This window comes from Leptosomus discolor, chromosome 3 (genome assembly GCF_034619465.1).
Source record: "Leptosomus discolor isolate bLepDis1 chromosome 3, bLepDis1.hap2, whole genome shotgun sequence".
Taxonomy (NCBI): Eukaryota; Metazoa; Chordata; class Aves; order Leptosomiformes; family Leptosomidae; genus Leptosomus; species Leptosomus discolor.
In genome coordinates, this window is record NC_141393.1 from 58228127 (window position 1) to 58248650 (window position 20524).

The following is a 20524-nucleotide window of genomic DNA, read 5'->3' on the forward strand; positions in this document are numbered from 1 at the left end:
TTGGCAGCTCAATTACGAAGCCCATAATGAGTACAGAGCACTCTTCTTTTACATATGCAATGTGCACTTTCTTTCTTAAAGCTGTCACAGAAACCTTGTCAATAAGTGTGGAGGCGGCATGAGGGCTATAACTAAATGCATGTTCCATTGTTCAGATGTCAGAGAGCCTGAGCTGTTCTTACAAGAATTACATTTAGACAACGTCAGTCTGAAAGGAGAGAAACTGGTGAAACCAACCCGTCATCACCATCGTTGCTAAAAACCCTCAGAAGAGTGTTTGACCTTGCAGGTATTAGAAGACTCGCAGCACTTACAAACAACTTTGCATTGGTGGAATCATTTTCCTGGAGTAAAGCCATTGCTGGTTATTTTACAGCATGCCCCACCAAATGTCTTTGCAAAAATCATTAACAACCAACAAAGCTGTAGGAGGCAAGTCCCTGGAATGATCTTGCTCAGGCCTGTCATAAAACAACGCACAATATTACAAGTTCCTCTCAATGGGTGACGCATGGCTCCAGAGACAGTAACAAAGGGCAAACCATTCACTTCACTTTGGCTCTTTTCATAGCAAACGCTCTCCATCTCAGATGTCCTGACCTGAGTGGAGTAGTAATGCATCCGCTGAAATGCAGGCTTTCACAGGATCGAACTGATGAACCAGAGCCTGTTTGGGGCAGAGGCAACTACTAAGGGCAGAAGAGATCAGGAGCTGTGCAAAGATGTTTGTTCCAAAATGTTCCATCTATTCTGCCCACAACAAAAAAGCTGGCTGCTCATCCTGCTCCAGCAGAGGGTCCAGGCATCCTGGAGTGACAGCCCCCGGTCAGGGTGCAGCCTCTGCTGCAAGTGTATCCATCTCTCCTGCCTTCCAATGTCCCCAAGCAGCAGAAGGAGCAGTAGCTGCTTTCCAGTTCCCCATCCCAGTAGCATCCCTTTGTCCTTCCCTCCCCTTCCCAAAGAACCAGAGCATACCGTGGTGTATCCGATACTCTCAGCGTATCTGTTCTACTTCAGAAACACACAGGAGGAAGTTCGTCCCTGCAGTAGAAGTACAACTGCTATATAGTCCAACAACGCTTAGGTGTCACCAGAATGCTTGGGTGTCACCAGACTGTTCTTCACAATTCAGTTTTTACTCCTTCAAGACAATTTCTAATACAACAGACAAGTTAAATAAAATAAATTGGGAAACTGGAGTAGCGAGGCACAGAGGCTTTAAATGTCACATTAGATACTATTGTGCTCATTGAGATTTAGACTTTAATATGCTGTATTTTGCTCCCCATGACACAGCTGTCTTCACAGAAGCTGCATATTAGCACACATTCTGGTGCACGTAAGATCAAACAGTCTTTTCTTATGTCAAAGCAACTTTCAAACACAAGACAGTAAAATTCAAAATCATGCAGCTACCAAATAAGGCAGGAGATAAAGATTGTCTGTTAGCCCATTGTGATAAAGACAGAGAAAAGTCAAAATATTAAGAACAGTAAGCACATTCAACCCCGTGGGACAATTGTAAAGCATGTCCAAAGGTGTGATCCATCACACACACCTAGCTCCCAATGCTTTCTGAAATGGTTCCAATTTCAATGCACTTGGACAAGACCCATAAGCAGAGGAAGCCAGTCAGGTAACATCTTCCCACTCAGTTTGCAAACAGCTCATTGGTTTTATGTAGGTTCCTAAAGATTCCCTCTAGCAAGTAACTGTCTCAACATCCACCCCTGAGCATGATGAACCACCATTTTGCGGGGCAGGGTTGTTGCACTGTCGTCTCCTTGTTCGTTGACCTCCTGAACACGGAGACCAGCTGGCCCAGCAACCCCAGTTTCCATTAATAGCAGCATCTGGAAAAAAATCCAAAGCCAGAAAGGACTGTCAGAATAAAGCATCTCTTTCCATGGGAAGAGCTGTCAGCTTCCATGAATCATATTTAAATACAAACGGCTCTGCCCCCGTACAAACCACTAAGAATATACTTGAGTCATTAACAACAAGTGTTTTAAAGATGTTAATTCTCTGTTCAGCATTTCTGGTTTTTGTTCAAACTACACTTTATATAGCAAGGACAAGGAAAAAAAAATCAATTAGCTTTATATTTGCTTGTAGGACATTTCTCTCTCTGACTTAGTCTAAGCCTAGGTAAGAAAAACAGCAACCAAACTCGTGTCAGCCACATTTTCAGGTGCTAGGGGAAATGTTAGCATGTTCTTCTTCAATGAACAACAGCTTGAATATTCAGCGTTCTATCCATTGCTTTTCCTATTACACTGTTTCTTCTGGACCCTGAGCATGTGAGTGACATAAATTCAAAATCCTGAGAATCATGGAGCCGAACACAAAGGCAATACATAAAAGTAGGACAGGAGAGTGAGAAAGGAAGTTACATGTTGACAAGTGGATGGATGTGAGTCTTTGGGAGGGTTGGATGCGATTACGTGTGTGGTAAGCAGACTGGAACAAGGTGCAAGTGACTCCACAGATTAAGGCTCCATGGACTTCCTTAGAAATACCTACAAAATTGACCCTCTGCTCAGTGAAATCATGGCTTAAAATGTATTTCAGCCTGGCTTAGTTAGGACACAGTCATGCAGAATGACAACTGGATAAAAGACTGTAAACAAACCACAATGATAAATGCAGTGCATCAAATTGTAGGATGGTGCCAGAGCACTGGGTGCCTGAGATGTGGTATTATTTAGCATCTAAATTAATGAGCTGGAAGAAGTAAACAAAATGATTAAATTCACAGATCATCCTAAACTATAAGGAGTTAAGAACATCAGTCAGGAGACAGCAGCGATATATAGTGACCAAAAAGCATTATTAAATGCTTCAAAACAACATAATAAGATTTTAAGATTAAAATGCATGGTAGCATATCTTGGGGAAAACAGTTTGCAACATATTGGCTGTATCAAAGGGAAAAACTTAGGAAACAGAGCCATTGGATGAGACTTGAGGCTTGTCATGGATCGTAAATAATGTAGGAGTTGGTATTTTGATAAAATTGCGAGGTGCATAAATGCACTTTGAACTGCAAAACTAAAGCCACTTCCTCTTAGAAGAGGGCAGGCAAAGTGTATCTGTCACCTGTGCAGGACCCCAACCCCTTGTGCATTGGGCTGGGCAGAGTGGGGACAGCCAGTGCTGGGCATCACTCCCCGTCCATCAGCCGCCATCCCCGGACACTCCTAAATACAGCTGGGACTGTCTCCTTGGACTTGGGGTCCCTCTTACCTTTCCTCTTGCTGATCTCACAGGCAGTGCCACTGTAGCCAAGGGGACATAAGCATTCACACTCGGTTCCTGAAAGTAAGCGGAGATGGTGGGATTAGAGACTTCAAGTCACATTGCCCTGCAGACACCCATTTCTTTTCAGTGCTTCATCTTCTGCAAGGAAGGGACAGCGGGTGAAATGATATCAGCATTTTTCTCTGATGGTGAAAGTATAAAACAGCAATAAAGTAGGGGAGCTGTGACTACCCTGCCGCCCCTCTCACCTCCCTGGCCATTTGTTCCTGCCGCTGCACTGCAGCTCAATCTCAGCTACACCAGCACAGTAATTCAGCAAGCTAGTGTACCACGCAGTCCCCCTGCTCCTCTCCAAAACAGATTTCTTGGTAGAGCTGAGAGGGAGCAAACTGCAGCATCAGGAATGAGCACCTGGGACAGGAGCATCCCAGCTTGGCTTTTTGGCAGTGGAAAATCCATGTAACCCCACATCAGCTGCCCAGGACTGCAGCGTGCGATCCCACCCTGGAGGAGAGCTCCCACTTAGGAAAATAAATGGTCATTTAAAACCTCTTGTTGAGAAAAATCCTAAATGAAAGGTAAACCTGACTCAGGTCCTAAATAGTTATTTAAACAAGGGTAATCATGAGATAAATCTTTTAAGTGCTACAATCAACTAGATAGTACCTGAAGATTCTGCACCAGATATATTTAGATGATAACGATTCTCATCAGGACTTCTGCAGATGCAGATTGGAATTAGCCACTTGATAAAATGGTTCCTTTGTTAGAAGCTCTCATCACATCATATATCTCTGTTTAGGCAGTGCGGTTTTCATTCAATTTGATTATTTTTCCCCTTCATTTTAAAATCACAGCCTGCTTACAAAGGAGGACAGCTTCTATTAGAAATGGGGGGGAAGGTGACAGTGATAACTGTGCTTGGCACTTATATAGTGCTTTTCATCTTCAAAACATTTTTACAAACACTAATTAATGCTGGAGACAGTAGTCACTTCTCTAGGAGGATGGAAGCAATCTTAAAAGCAAAGGAGGAGACTTAAAGATGTCAAGGTTGGTTTTTTTTAATGCATAATTGAGAACGAACAAATTCTTCCACAAAACTGATACAGATGGTCATTCCCATTAAAAAGACACATTCCTTGACTTTACTGTCTACTTACTGGTGGCACTCTACAAATTGACCAACTTAAAAAAAAAAATAATTACCTGAAAAAGAAATGACAGGAGAAACTAAAGAGCAGATTATTCATCAAGCTTCCTCGCTCCCCACAAATCCCCATCTCATTTCCCTTAAGAGGGTAGAGAAGAGGTGCAAAATCCTTCTACCTTGCAGAAAGGGGATGCCATTGCCGTAGCATGGAGCGCAGCGACAAGAACTGGTCTCCAGCTGAAACTCATCGAGAGCCCGTTGCAGATTTTCTTTTATTGTGATTGCATTAGCAAAGTCAGTTGGAGTAACCAGCTGATACAGCGGCTCTGCCTAAAGGAAGGGAAGAAAGTGCATGAGTTTCCAAGTTCAAGATGGTGTGAGCATCGCAGGGCTCAGTGGTGGCACAGCTGGAGAGGGAAATGAAGGCCTTGTGGTATGGACTCCAGGTTTCCCATTAGTATTTCCCTAAACCTAGTGAATAAGAAGGCAGCAATGTCTGGAACACTTACAGGGATCCTCCCCTTGGTTTACAACACCAAAGCAGTAGCAAATGTGTAACAAAATACAACAGCCATACCATTAGCTGACAAACAGGCAAAGTTCCACAGAAGTTTTATTAAATTCTTTCTCATCCATTTTCCAGATACTGACGTTTTTAGATCATGTTTGCTCAAACTTACGTTTCCTGAGGGCTCTCTCACTCCAATTTAAAAAAGGTCTCCCAAAACCCCACCCATAAAAATCTCCTTCATTCCTCCTACAGCCACATAGCACAGCCAGAGGCACAGGGTCACAGTCATTTAAATTTGCACTTTCACCTTAACCACTTCTGAATTTCAAGGCTGATTTCTCTCTTTATGAAGCCAAGATAAGGGTTTCCACTGCCTTCAGAAGGGAGAGGATTCTGATCCTCATCTGCAAATGGGGTCAGTGGGAGAAGATAAGGGAGTGCACTACACACTGAACATGCAGTAGGGACCAAGGAGATTTTGACCTCCTCATTTATTTTTTCCTGAGAACAAGGGAAAGCTAAAGCATGGTCTCAGTATTGCCAGTCACCCACCACTGCCAGTTGGACAACATTGACACGTGTCACCAGATCCATCCCAAATTCCCATCCTTGCTACAGAGATGCCTGCCATACAGACCACGGCAATATGGTAAGTGTGAAAGATCACCCTACCGCTATCATAGGCTCAAGCTACAAGAAATAGAAGAATGTTCCAATAAAAAATGCTCATTTCCTGCTGCTGTACATCCACTCTTCATCAATTATCTGTGATCCATACTTTGCTTTTTTAATTCAGATCATACAAATGAGGAAACACACTAAGAGTGACCTGCCAAGTCCCTTCAGCAGATGATTTATGAACTGATTTGCTTTAGTTTTCCCTAACTAAGCATTCTTGCGCTGACATTTAGTCACACTCTGCTGGTACTTTTGATCTTCAAGCCCCACAGGGATATCGGTATGGAAATGAAGGATTATAGATACCAAATCCAAATTACATTCGTCTGGGTTTTTTCACTGGACAGCCTGGTCACTGATGCTGAAGAAGACAAAGACTGTTGCAATGTCTTGTGGGACAATTTTCTGTACATGGGGTGTAGCGTGGAGGGCTGCATTTCTGTTGTCTCCTGCCCCAAGACCTCCCAGTGCATTTCTGGAAGGTCCAACCACAGCACACCAAGGGCTCGGGAAAGCCGTCGCCGCTGCAGCAAGCACCAGACAGGCACTGGCTGTGTTTCTAAATTACTGATTTTTGCTTTGCTTCACTTTTTTTTAGAATTGACCTCTTTTTTTTTTTTTTTTCCCAATGAAAAGTCAGAATTTTCAATGAGAAAAAAACGCTTTTTAAAATACAAATATTTTTGCCTAAAATTAAATTTTACAATGAAAACTAATTATACAATAATAAAATCAACTTCCACCACTACCAGTCCAAAATCCTATTTAAAAGGGTGCTCTCTTGCACCTTTGTACTATTCGCTCAGAGTGAATTTACTTTGACATTAAAAATGATGAGGCAGAATTGCTACATGCTTCTGCTTGCTTTTTACTTTCACAGTGCCTTGCATTTCTAAAACTCTTCAGGATCAAAAAACATTGACTTTTCAAAACCTAACTCATATTTTTAAGGTTTAGCTAAGCTGCACAAACATTCAGGTGTGTATGGTGAACTACTTGACCTTCTGAACCAGAAAGAACTGTTGCTAAATAGACACCAGTGCTCGTGGAAGACAAGAGAAATTTCAAGAAAAAAAAAAATTCCTTATAAAAAATATGCTGCCAGATACATTTTTGATAAGTGATACATTGGTAAAACAGAAGGCGGATCATCTGATCTGTTTGGTAGGGAGCCAGCGATCACATCTGCACAGCCAAGTTAGAAGGGTTAAAGCTGTTTACTGCAGGTACTTCCAACCACACCCTTTTTAACACATCACACCTTTGGTTTTCTGAACACCCTATCTTAGAGAAACTAGCTGCACAATACAGGTCTATTATTTACCCTAGACATCTCCCTGTTCGGGGTTTTTTTGTTTGTTTGTTTGTTTTTTTAAATCCTGTTTATGTAAACACAGAGTTCTCTGAGGTGCTCTGTGAAGTGATGGATACAGTACCTTTAGCTTTATGATTTCAGGGTTGTACTGTACAGCATCTCCCCAGTCCTGCATGAGTGCAGCTGTTGGCAGGTCTTTGTAAGCCATCATGGTAATGTGTTCGCTTGCTCCGCCACGAACAAGGATGATGAAATCTTCCACATACTGTTTTCTGGTGGTGCTGTCTGCAAAAATGCATTCAGAAAGTGGCCAACTCTGCCCAGGTATGTCTTTGTGGATTGCAGCTGAGATATAAGCTAACAGCAAAACACCCCTGTGTATGACTCATTCCATGGACAGGGCAAAGGAGAGGCCACATGTGTTTCACACCTGAAGCCTGGTTTCCTGCACTGTGTGTCCTGTGTCCCTCCTGCTCCCTTGCAGCAATACCTGCATCCTCCTCTCCTGCACCCTATATCTCTCTCCCTATGGTTATGAGCTTGCAGGTCCTTACGCAACCCGATGCTCCTCACCACCATGAATACTCCCTGCTCTCCTCTGCATATCTTCAGGTGCATTCTCCTCCCACTGCAACACCCCCAGCTTCCCATATGTCCCCTGAGGCTCTCCCATCACCATTACCTCCCTGCATTCCCCATTTGAGCTGTTTCGGGTACAAAAAGTGGCATGCTGGGCTGCTCCACTGAGAGGTGGGTGGACTGGTAACACAGCACCAGCCAGGTGGGTAACAGGTGATCTGTCTCTCTTTTCCCTGGGACATGGAGGAGATATTTCTACTCTACCCAGCAAAGAAAAGCTTGCGAAAAACCAAGCTTTAAGACATCTACACCTCTGTTAAGCATGGCTGGCGTTAGCCAGCAGACTCAAAGCAGTTGTGAGGCAGTGGGGAAATGTTTCAGGCAGGCAGGATCAGAAAATCTTCTTTTCGCTATGACAAAGGCTAGAAATTAAACAGTAGAAGTGTTCATGCTTACCTCCAATCTCTTTTAAAAGGGATTTACAGACAGCTTCAGTTATTCCAGGCTTCACATAGACACCATAAATACTTGCACCAATGTTAAAGCCATGCTGTGCACATTTCTGGACATCACTCAGAGAATAACCTTAAATACACACCAGAAAATTGTAGTGTTTTATTACAATTGATATTTTATGTCCATATACACAGAAAATGGGAGTTGATAAATATTTTTTCTTTGGGAAAAAAGGAGATGAAGAAGCTTTTTTTGGATATTTAACAGAGCTATATGAAATGAAACCTCTACATTTTACAGAACTCTGAAACCAAGTGTAAATACAAGGTAAATGCTGGAAGAGGAGGCTTTTAATTACCTACTCAGCTGTACTGGGTTACGCAGAGCTGCAATGGGTGGGAGCCTGGCCTGTGACTTAAAAGCCAAACATCTTTGACAAAGGACTACCCACCACCCATCTCCATCATTAGGATCCAGGCTTTTTAAGAGTAATAGATGAAGTAGCTTGTCCTCCCTTTGCTAGCTCACACCTCCAATTCTTTTCTGCCAGAAGAGCCTTAATTTTTTCATGTAAGTTTCTCCATGAAGGTCTACTATATTTTATTTCCTGGCATATAAGAATTTGCCCTAAAAATCTGCAAATCCTTCATATGTTCTTCCCCAAAGTCCTCCTACAAACTCCTTGCTGTCCTGACACTCATGAATATTTAACAGTTTTCAAGGTGAAACACCAGATATGACACTCAAGTATCTCCTCTTTTCTGGCAATGCCCCACATTTCCCTGAATTTTTTACTTTTTTAGTTAAAACTCGTGTCTTGATGATACAAATGTTTACATGAGCTCACAATGCAAGTATCGCTGTATGGGTGTCCTGTTCTTATGCTCTTCTCATGCATCTGATATTGGCCAGTTTAAAGAGGATGCACTGAGTTTTGGGTTGACGCTGGATGGCCCCTATTAATGTTCATAGTCCATATGAACCTGAAGGCAGGAACCACTGTTTTATGACATCCTTGTGCAGCACAATCCAGACCCCTCTCCTGCCGTCTTTCCACAGAAAGTATCAAATCATGAACTACTGACACATCTGGCATATCAGATTATATGTAAGAGCAGTGCAAGTACCAACCATGTGACATGGCGTGTGATAGTAGAACTGCACAAGAAGACTTGATTTCCAGCACAGACAGTACAAACATAATGATGGATTTGAAGGGAAAAACCTGAATTCTCAGACTGGACCTACCAAACCTGGTGAGAATTTACAGCCTAACTCAGCACTGGGGATTCTGTGAAAATGTTGGTGCTACTGCAGGATCCTGATCTAGGTCAGCAGATACTGACAGGCAGCATTTTGATGCAAACAGTAATACACATTAGTTCAAACAAATGTAGCTTCTGATGGGCCCACACCAACAGCTGAGAAACTGGGCAGTGCTACTGTTTTGAATATCTGAAACCTGAATCTAAATTCTGTCCCTCCAGGCTGTATCTGACTACAGGATAAGCAACTTCCTAGAGAGCAGAAGGGCAAACAGACTGAGCGTCACACACAGCAGAGTCCACTAAAGGCTTTTGCAAATAGACAGCGAAGGCAGTTACTCACTCCCATGCCAATGAATAAATAAGAGAGTGCAGGTATTGATTAATGTGACACAGCTCGCTCTATCCTACACAACAATCATCATTTCTCGCAAAAAAGGAAGCCAGAGTCAAAGAGCAAGAGCGATGTCAGGCACAAGAGTCACCCAGCAAATTATTTACTGTTTCCTACATGCTGGAACAGCTCTTGAGGCTAAAGGTGTTTCAAAACTGCCATTTGAAAGGCAATGGAAAAAGAACTTAGGTGAAGGTTTTCAAAGCTAACAAAAGCGTTAAGCTACACGATTCTCATTCATCTCAACACCAACATGTCAGCCTCCAAAACATGTTGCCTAAAATACTTGCTACAGGGCCCTTTTTTGTGAACTGGCCAGCCCCACAGCTTGAGAGCTAGATGAAGCCCATGATGCTGGTCATGCTTTGAAAACCAGGCTCTTTATTCACTGCCATAAAGCCCTTCTACTCCCCTGCTTCCTGCAGGCTTTCTTTGAGATGTTGGTGACTCCTTCTTCCACCATCTCTTTTCTGATCTCAGACCTGAACCATCATTGAGTGGCTGCAGAGGGATTTTCCCATGAAAAACCGGGCCCCAAAGCTTTTTGACAACCATGAGATGCACGTACCTGCCTTTTGGAGCTCATTGCTGTTCACGACTAAAGTATATTCGTAGATGCCACCAACAGTAGCCTCTGTGATGTAATGGGTCCCGTAGTCTCTGTAGAGCTCTCTGTACTCCCCATAGCTGTAGTCTGATGGGAGCTGATGGAGTCTCTGCAGGAATTCATAATGCAGCATCAGGGCTTGGGGCTTCAGCTTATAAATGGCAACAGCGAGCTCAGAACGGGCATGAATGAATTTGCTGGACTACATGAAATGCAGAAAAATAAGAGAATCCAGAATAAGTGAGTGATGTCATTCTTGTGACAATGTGTAGTTACTTGCTATTAAACAATTAATGCTGGTCAGAATTTATCAATTTAACAGTTTGCAACTGGAAATCCTTTAATTGAGCAAAACCAAAACTTTGAGTAGTAAAGTTTCTGAAAATTGTGATTCTGACTGGTACTAGAGAGAGAAGGAGGAAGAGAGAGAGACACCCATTACAGGTTAGGTGATGGCTCAGGCCACAACTGGGACATGGGGAAAGGCAGCCTCCAGGCTCTGCTCTGACAGACCAAAGATGCAAGGACACAGGCAGCATGCCATGAGACTGCTCCACCCCTAATAATGTTGATCAGCCTTTGTCTCTCACAAGCTCTCTCCTGCAAAATTCTGACATCTGAAATCATGATCATTAATATGCAAAATGGTAATTCTCTGGCTGATCCAAATTAATATTTATATTCCACAGAATATACCATTAACAAAACTCAAAGGAAAGAAGAAAACACAAACACACACACACACACATATTTACATGTCTCTGTATAGATACGTGCACATGGGTAAATATTGTATCTCCCCTTTCTGACATAAAAGACAGGAACAGAAGAGGTCTGTCGTCATGTTCAAAGAATTTAGTGTCCAGTTTTTTGGACCAGTAGGACAAGCACATCGAGGAAGTTCAATATAGAACTCTGTAGCTTAAATAATAAGATCAAGACTTAGTATTGGGTTTCTTTATGGATATCTACTGCAAATACTTCTCATACACCTCTGATCTTGTCATGGGAAATGCCTCTTTGCAGGAAGCAAATGCAACTTTAATAGCAACAAGGGCTACTCTGACATTCCTGAATGCACTTTATACTGCAGGTAGAGACGTAGATCAGTGATACTATTAAACCATTGACAAGAGCTAGGTTTGTTTACAGCAATAACAGATGAAAAAAATAAAATCAAATGATGGTGCACACTACCTCAGACTGAATCTCATAAAGCAGTCCTAGGAGTTATAGATTAAAGCATCCCCAGCCAGCTTAAAGTGTGCATCAGATCACAGCTGCGACCAAACCTCCGCAGACGAGACTGGAAGTGGTTATGTCATCCATATTTTGTGTTGTGTGCATCCTGATCTGGTGAACGATGTATGCGGCAGAGAGATCACATCAGCCGAAGTAAAATAGCATGTGTTAGTCTATAATTGAACCCACGGAAGGCCCGCTAGCAGCGTTTGTTCTACGTTATTGTCAAGGCTGCCCTACAGTTGAACAGCCTGGCTTCACTGTGTGCATTATGATTTACTGAAGCGACAGCTCCTGCCTTGCCGAACCCATCTAAAAGAGAGATGGCCCTTCACGTGTGAGATGATATTCTGCAGTGATCGCACAGACAATAGCCATCCACACTGCAGACTGGTTTCTGGACTATGTGTACAGGTGCAGACATTGCTGGAACTGCAGAAAATCCCATTTGCCCTTCTTTCACCCCAGATTTCTCACCCGTAGGGCAGAGGGAACTCTGGGCTTCTGGGTTCGTTAGCTAAACCCCAATTCTACCTGTGCAGATTCCCTCGGAGGAGTCACTGTGTTAGTTGCACCCACTCACCTCCCACCTGCCAGACTGCTTTGGCATCAGTGGTAAGAACTTTTAATGGCTGGCAGGGCAAGGTGCACAGCATCCCATGGCCGGGGTACAGCATGGAGACCCCATTAGGAGTGTCACTTGACATCTCCTACTACAGTGAGTTCACTGTCTGGAGGGGAAACCATTTGAACTGGCTTCCTAGTTATAATTTTTTTAAATGACTTCACTACAAGCATCCCAATGTGGACACCTAGCAGGACACTGGAGAGACTGCACTCAATTGTGGCTGATTTCGGAGGTTAGGCAATCTGGTTTCTAGCTGACAGGGGAATGGAAAAGCTCCTGGGTGCTGTAAAAACAAACGAAGGCCTTGTGGCTTTAGTAAACACTTGACCAACGCAAACTGCAAAATCCAACCAGGAGGAAAGATTTCATTAATCCTCATCATGGCTGCTGACCTGATGATGAGGATACAACCAATATACATGCACGTATAGATAACGTATTAGCAAAGAAATAAGTGGAGCAGTGCTTACAGTTGAAGAAAATCTTTTCATCCTTTGAATGAACTTCTTGAACCTGTTGTCGTTTGAATTGTAACCAAGTTCAAACACTCCTGGTATTTTTATACCAAAGCTGAAGCTTGACTGTGAAGCTTTTGCCTTCAGGACACTGCTTTCATAATTTGAGTAGGAATCATATTCAGTCATTGTAAATTCATATTTGCCTTTGGTCTAAACAGAAAGCAAAAACAACACATTTAATTTCCTGCACAGCGACTATATACCTGAAGCATGGGGAAGCAATACAGATACAAATATACTTGTGAATTAATGCTTGCACTTTGAAGATGAAAAGCCTTGTATAATTGCAAAGCACTAGTGTTATTAACACTGGTACTTCAAGAATACTTGATTTACAGCAGCAGGAAAGCTACTATCTCCTCCATACTGCAAGGACCTCAGGCTTTTACTTAATATGTCAATCTCATGCAAAGAAGGTGAAATTTTAAACACAGGCATCAATTAAAGTATGAATTCTAAAAGGAAAATGTTTCCTAGTGGGCAACACTCAAAAATACCATGCTATGTCATTAAGAGCATTAAGGTCAAATATATAATACTTGAAATATAACTTTGATGCACCACAGAAACAAGTTTTCACACAAAGCACATGGTGTGCTACTAACTCCTAGGCTGTTGCACAAGGACAGCTTTCCCAGCCTGGCTCTCAGGCACTCCACAATTCCATCTAAAATTAACCTCCCTGTTCCCACTGGGTGGCTTTTGGACTCTCTTGGACATTTGGCACCGGGAAGGTTAGGCTCAGTTTTCGCAATGACAAGGTCCAAGGGAACACCACCACCTATTCCAGTGCACATGAGTATTGTTAAGGGAACATGTCCAACTTCATAGAGTACATGGGTTATGATGATGTTCTAGAAGAAGGGCTAAATTCAGTCTCATCCCATTTGGTCTCACAAATTTTGTAATTTTTTTATAAAATGATTTAGTAATGAAGCTTTATCAGTATTGCACACTAAATTTATTGGAATATATGTATGTATGTTTATTTTCAGACAAATCTGACACGTACCTCTGGTGTATAGCTTTCTACATTGTATGGCTTTCTGAATCTTGTGTCCATGATATAATGGGGAGAACATCCCCCAGCATAGTATCTGTGATCAAGAACTAATCCTTCCAAGTTGTTTGTGAAGATATTTAACCTGTACATGAGGCGTAACAGCAAAATATTATCATTGATTTAGAAGTAAACATCAAATGCCTTGGCTGAGACAAGCAAAAGATTGTTTTGTTTAGCCAAGGGTTCTTTGTTTCACATTTATTTTGAAACCTCAAAAGAAAGTTTTGCCTCTTTCAGTGTCCGACCAACCCAGCTGCTCCTGAAAAACCTGACTGACTGACTGACAAGAAAGCAAAAGACGGAGTCAAATTTTGGTGCTTCGATGAACATGAATTTTCACCACCCAGCTACAAATGGCACCAGAGCATCACTACCACCAGCACTGGCAACTTTTCTAGCCTTTACTGGAACTCTCTGGGAAGCAGAACAAACTGGACCAGCCAAACTCCCGCCCCATCAGGTTGCCCACCCCAAGCATCCCCGAATGCCTCCAGTAGTGCAGCAGCATCCAGTAGGATCTTCAAAGACAGGTTTGCCAACCCATGTGATCAGTCCAGACTAATTTTTAATTAACATTTCTTTGTTCTGGCTTATCAGTCATAATCTTTGCTAGGTTGGTCAAGGATCAACCAGAGGTCAGTAGATGAGAGTAAAAATTGTCAGGGAACAAGAATAAAGGAACTCAAGCAACTGTTCAACCAATCATTGAAATCATCAGGAAGTTTTCCTTTGATTTTAGTGGATGATGGACAGTAATCTTAACCTGCCTGCTCTAAGAAAGGATGCAGCACTGCAACCTTTTTAGATGAGGCGTTTAAACCCCATCGTTTGCTTATCCTATTGCTGCTGGTGGCATTTATTGCAGTAAAAACCCTTCTGCTGCTTACTGTCAGGACACCCTCACATCACCCTCATGGCATACAGCAGAGGACATGGCACTCATCTCGGCAAACTCATACTCAAATACTAGCAAGAGTCATTAGATGAAACTTCACCAAAAAAAAATATAAACTGCTAATAGTCCATGTTGTGTCCTTATTAGTGTTCCAGGTCTCCGTTAGATGTGTCTCTCCTTATTTTGGAGAGAGGGACTTGCATGATAATGACTCTGAAGCTGTAAAATATTAACTCTAATTTTAGAACAATCTGAAAAGAAAGGAAGTCCGCTAAAAGCAAATTACTGAGTAATTGTAGCTTCAAAGAGATGAGAAGCATGTTCCTATAATTGTTCAACATTATTTTTAATTTTGATTAAACTCAGAAGTACAAAGCATTAGCAATGACATGTGCAGCAGCCATATCTCCAGAGAATAAGGAGGAAATTATAATTTTTTCCTTGCAACATGTTTTTTTTCTTTTCCTTTTTTTTTTAATGTAAAAATAATTTTTTTCCTGCAGATTGAGAAAAAACTCTTCTCGCACAGTCCGACCTTATAGAAAGTTGCCACAGCCTTAGCCTGTAAAAGCTGGATCAATTCAGACTTGGATTAATCTCCACAAAGTTGGAGTTCACTGGCATGCAGGTTAATCCTACCCCACTCACGCAAAAGATAGAGATTCCACCATCTCTCACTGTTGTGGAAGAAATCCAAGAAATTATGACACCCCCCCCAAACAAATACACTGTGCAAAATGACAAATCCGTAGTTAGGTTCAGATTTTAGGCAAGATGCTGATCTAAGTCACTCTATAAAGAATGATACAACATTATCCTCAGATTTTACCAAACCTTCCTTTGGTTTTATTTCAAAAGTGTGGTTTGAAGTAGTCTCTCAGTTCCTAAAGGCTAGGACATTCCATCACAGACTGCACTAGGCCAAAGTCTAACTTTACTTACATCTCTGTAAAATAACTGGATTATCAGAACTCTCCCACTGATTAAGTGCAAGTACCTGCAGACATTAGAGAAACGTTTGGTGCTGACACTTCCCTCTTCACTCACTACATTTCAGCAACACAAACGGCACACACAGGCTATTGCAGCACATATTTTTGCAAGCTGAGCTGATGATCTCCACAGGGTGCACAAGTACTCCTGGGTACATCTGGGACTTTTATGCACCTCATCTCTCTCTGAAAGACTCATGGAGTCAATAAGGATTTTCCTACCAGGCTTTGGATCAGGACCCCAAAGGCTATCAGATCCTAACTAACTCCTGGATACAGCAAATGCTAAAGCTTTTCTCCATTCAGTGTTTCTGTCTGAAGCTACACAAGATCATTCTTATCCTTAAGAAAACATCTCAAGATGGTCATTGACTTACCCTTTTGCCAGATTCTCTATTCCCCAGTATTGCTCCATCTTCTGGTCACATTTTTTAAACACTTTTTTGCAGTTTCTTTCATCTGACTGGTCCCCACAGTCATCATCCCCATTACAAAGCAGCCTCCGTGTAATGCATCTCCCTAGGATGCAAGGTGTAAATTGCTCATAAAACAATCTATTATCACATTGCCTGACTCAAGAGTCTAGAAACAAAACAAAAGACTCCTGTAACATCTGGTTCAAATCTAGCTGGAAAATATTTCTTCTCTATTTGAATGGTTAACCAAACTCCATCTCCTTATTTTGCTCAAAACTTTCATCTTAAAATTCGTTGTTCAACCGAGAAAAAATCCCCACCCTAATTAAAATTATAAAAAAGAATAGAATTTTTTTGTTGTTAAAATCTTTTGGTTTTGAGAAAATAAACATACTGGAGACTGTTCAGCAGACCTTGTGTATGGTAATATTTCTTACCCCTTCCCATGTTGATAATTACTGAGTTGTTTTTCAGTCACCCCAAAACAGTAGCCTGGGGGACAGAGATCAGAGTTGCTTTCCTTTGCCCCATCTCCCGTGCTGAGCTTCCCTTCACCCTGGTGCCCTGCTCCCTGCATACTTCCCTCCCCGCTGCCAGGGTGCAGATGCAAAGCAGAGGCTGATCAAATTTTAGATACAGCTAATTGCTTCCTTGCTTCCCCACACTGCTTACAGTGTCCCTGACTAATTAGTCGTTGATAGGGATGAAGGGAAATGCCATGAGGACCACCATCATAACCTGGTGTGCTCTTGGGCATGTGTCAAGGATGCCCAGCGCATGTTCTCCTGTTGCTGTCAGATCCACTTGTGGTACAGATTTTACTGATATAATTGGGTTTTAATTTCCTATTTGGAGATTTTAAAGACATGCTTTAGACTGACAGATGTTGGCTAATAGACTCACTCAAAAACACTGATGCAAACACAACACAAGCATGGATGGACCCAGGTCAACTCCCGACAACTCTCTGGCTCAGCAAACTCTTGTAGAGGCAGAAAGTTCAGCGTAGTGGTGTCAGAGATGCCACTTGAGCACCACCACTTCTCACTCCATAGGTCCTTACCTGTAAGTGCACACACAAAACCTTCACATCGAACTTTACTCCTGCAAGGACTGTTTGTAACACAGTCTTCTGTTTCTTTGTCAGAGTAATCACAGGGATCTCCAGTGAACTGAGAAGGTTGTTCCAGGTGGGCAAATCTGTACTGTGATGAAACAAAAAATATTGACTCAAGTGTACAGAAACGGTGAATTTTATGCTTCCCTAGTCGAAAAAACAAACTTTGTGTCCAGGAGATCTGATCTAAGAGTACTGTCATATAAAAAAAAAAGTGCCGTCAAGGAAGTGCGATGCTGGTAACGCGCCTCATTTCAAAGGTTTCTGATCTGATGCAGTTTTAATTTTACTAAGGAAGGATTGAGAATTGGAAGGGATGAAGGAAAGTTTGCTTTTCTTTGACAGTTTGTTTAAATCAGCCTGACAGGGTAGTGTGAGCATTTGCAAGAGATAGGAAGGATTCAGTTACATCTCCTCTCTTTCAATTAGTGCTGGTAACGACATCCCTCGTTATTTTCTGTCAGTGTATTTACTTGGCCCTCTGTATCATTAGGGATTTTTTTCCGCCCACAACACTGCTGTGAAGCAGTCAATTACTCTGTCCAATATGTTAGCCTTCCTTTTTTTCCCCCAGCTTTTAAGATTAACTCTTTGATATTAAGCTTCACTCTTCCGAACTCCATCACTGGTTATTCCCACTTAAGCCTGGGAACAGCTTCTCCAGCTTGTTAGCACAGGTCTCTCTAGCAACGGTGATTTTGCTCTTCACACTATTGGGATCATTACTTTCATTTGATGGGGCTTCTTGGGTAGAAAATGCTCGCTGGCAGACAGGAAAAAGCATCTTAATCCTGAGAGGCACCGAGTGTTTCCAGGTCCCATGGGGGTCCATTAGTGGCGATGGTGCCTCACATTGACACTGGAAGAGGGCTGTGTTGGAAAGAAAGTCCCTGCAAAGCCTGGGCTTCCCGCCTGTGTTTTCACAAAGCCTGGGCTTACACCTTCTCAGGACAGTGAGGCAGCCTGGAAAGCACTGGAGTTACTGGGGGTGGCAATCTGAAGAGCTAAAAGCCACCTGAAAGCAAAAGCCCACAGCCTCACTGTACAGGCCTTTCCTTGACAGTTCTCTGTTTGCCTCCCAGTTTCTCAGGCTTCATGCCTAGACCACAAACACTCACCCTCTTCTTTTGGCAGGGATCGCACTTGCTCCATGAGGACCAGGCGGAGAGCACGCAGTCACGGGGCTGTGGCACGTTGCTCACGGACCGGGCGTGCCTGCTGTTGGCCACTCTCTCATTGGTGCTGCTGAAGTTAAGGGACTCCTTTTCACCACTGCATTCAACAACATGAGAGCTTCAGGGTGTGAAACCACCGAGGCATGAGGAGAGAGCAACTTGGCCTACACCTGTGCAAAACTACACACCAAAGAGAGCTAACAGTTGTTAGACCTCATCAAATCTTCCATGTAACCTCTAGATTTCAGTACGCATTTCATACTGGCATTGATTCTGTATGAAACCTGATCTGCTCTTCAATGCCCAAGAGTAGACCAAGTCCTCTACACCACCACCATGAGAGCAAGTCTGCAGAGCACTCAGGAGAGGCAACTGCAGGACACGTTTGATCTAGCCAGCATTGGAAACTCAATCCATGTCCCACCAACCTGGGCTTCATCTTAAGCTGGGCAAGCCCTACCAAACAACCTGGCCAAGTGTCCAGCATTAAAATCTGCACCATCAGTTGCTGTCCTTGTCCCATCACTCCCTGCTGCTTGCTATACAGGCAGCACTTTGGTACCTCGCTGCTGTACACGATGAACAGCTTCAAGGTCGGACACCTCCCTGACAAACACCAGTCATGATGCTAAGGGCTGCTGTGCACTCAGCGGTTTTGAAATCCAGGCTTGAGTGCCTTGCTTTGCCTACCAGCCTGCTTTTTCTCAAGCTGGCCAAACCCATTAGTCTTATACTCTATTCTCAGTTCACAATAGAGAGTCATTAACAGATTAATCCCATTCATCCCAGTAATGAACCTGAACTCCAAGTGTGAGCCTTTGCTCTTCACCCCAGCCCCTTTCTTGACCAATCACGTGACAACTGTCTCCAAGGTTTCCACAATGCCACAGCTAAAATGCTGCCTACCATTTTAGAGGATTCAGTATTTCTGATTAAATCCTCATCCTAGACAAATGCTTCCTTGTAGCACCTAATCTAAGTGGGAAGCTTTAGTAAAACGCTGACAATTAATTTCTTTTCATACCCACTTTGACAAGTCAACTACCACAGCAGTGTCCCCAGTTCTTCCACCAGACAAGGAATTACATCAGCTGAAGCTCTAAGTATGATTTAGCACCTGGCAAGGGGCTCCCATTACTGCATATTAAAAATCACATGGAATAAAGGAATTACAAAAACTCATCAGCTCACTGAGGCATGAAAACAGAGCTCAAAGTTCAGACAACAGTGGAAAAATACAGTTAGATTGGAAAGATTACAGACACTGTTTGACTGCAGTCCTCTGAAAGAGAAAAATCTATTAAGCTAGCAGAGAAAGAACAACTATCAGCCAGATTCTTGCCATTCACATACTCAAAGAAAACAAAACCCTGTCTCTCCAGCACACTGTCGGGCAGCTAGCACGGGAGGAGGCTGCATATTGCAAACAGAACTCCACATTACAACATGACCGTGGCAATTTGTCATCTCAGATTTATCAAACAAGATGACTTTTCTAAAGTCAGACACATTGCACTATGTTAACTTCAAGACAATGTCTTTCGCTATTCATTAGAAATACAGAAATCGCTCAAGACAGCAATTATGTGCCATACAATGTGAAAGCAGAGAGTTTGTGCTGATTTTCACTCTTTATTATATCACCCCATGGACATGGCTTCAGAAGCATTCACTTACCCAAAGCAATGAACAGTTAGGATGCCAAGTACAGCATAAAGCAGCAACATTTTGACAGGGTACGGTGCAAACGTGGTGCGTGTTGTGCTCATCGCTCCAAGGCACCTTCAGCGACTCAAAACCACCACTGCTCCCATTCTGTCTGCCGGGGGTGGGTTTGAAAATGGTTCAAGTAGAAAAAGATAAATTACCGGGTCGTTTTTCCACACTGTAAACAGCAGATGACCCACCACCTGGCACATTCACAAGGTAAACGTTGCAATTGTTAGTATATGGCTTTCTGAAGGCAAGTGGGAAGGAAGCAAAGATCTGTCTAGGAGCAATTTACACTTTCATTTGTAATGCTCCTTTCAAGGGATGGGGAAAAATGAATATTTCAACAAATGAAACATACTCAAGTCTTGGCAAGAGGGAAGTGATAAGTAAACTAAAGTCAGCATTCTAGGAATAGAGTGCAAAATCATTTATTTATTTCTGCTTTTCGTGTCTGTGTTCCAGAGGAAGGCCAGGCACAAGGTATAAGCAGTCATGCTCATGGCTCAGGAGAGGCCTTCCTCCCCATGAGTGCCCTTTGCTGCCTCT

General features: G+C 42.7%; 1 protein-coding gene across 1 annotated transcript; it reads right to left on the reverse strand.

Moving 5' to 3' along the window:
- Window positions 1-1701: 1701 nt before the first annotated feature.
- Window positions 1702-20334, reverse strand: C8B (complement C8 beta chain). Its single transcript, XM_009956530.2, is given in 16 exon segments — window positions 1702-1853; window positions 3247-3315; window positions 4591-4744; window positions 7040-7203; window positions 7954-8082; window positions 10181-10421; window positions 12560-12757; window positions 13620-13752; window positions 15935-16076; window positions 17037-17178; window positions 18209-18362; window positions 19943-20094; window positions 20097-20168; window positions 20170-20229; window positions 20232-20309; window positions 20311-20334. Coding segments are annotated over 16 exon segments (2064 nt in total).
- Window positions 20335-20524: the final 190 nt, after the last annotated feature.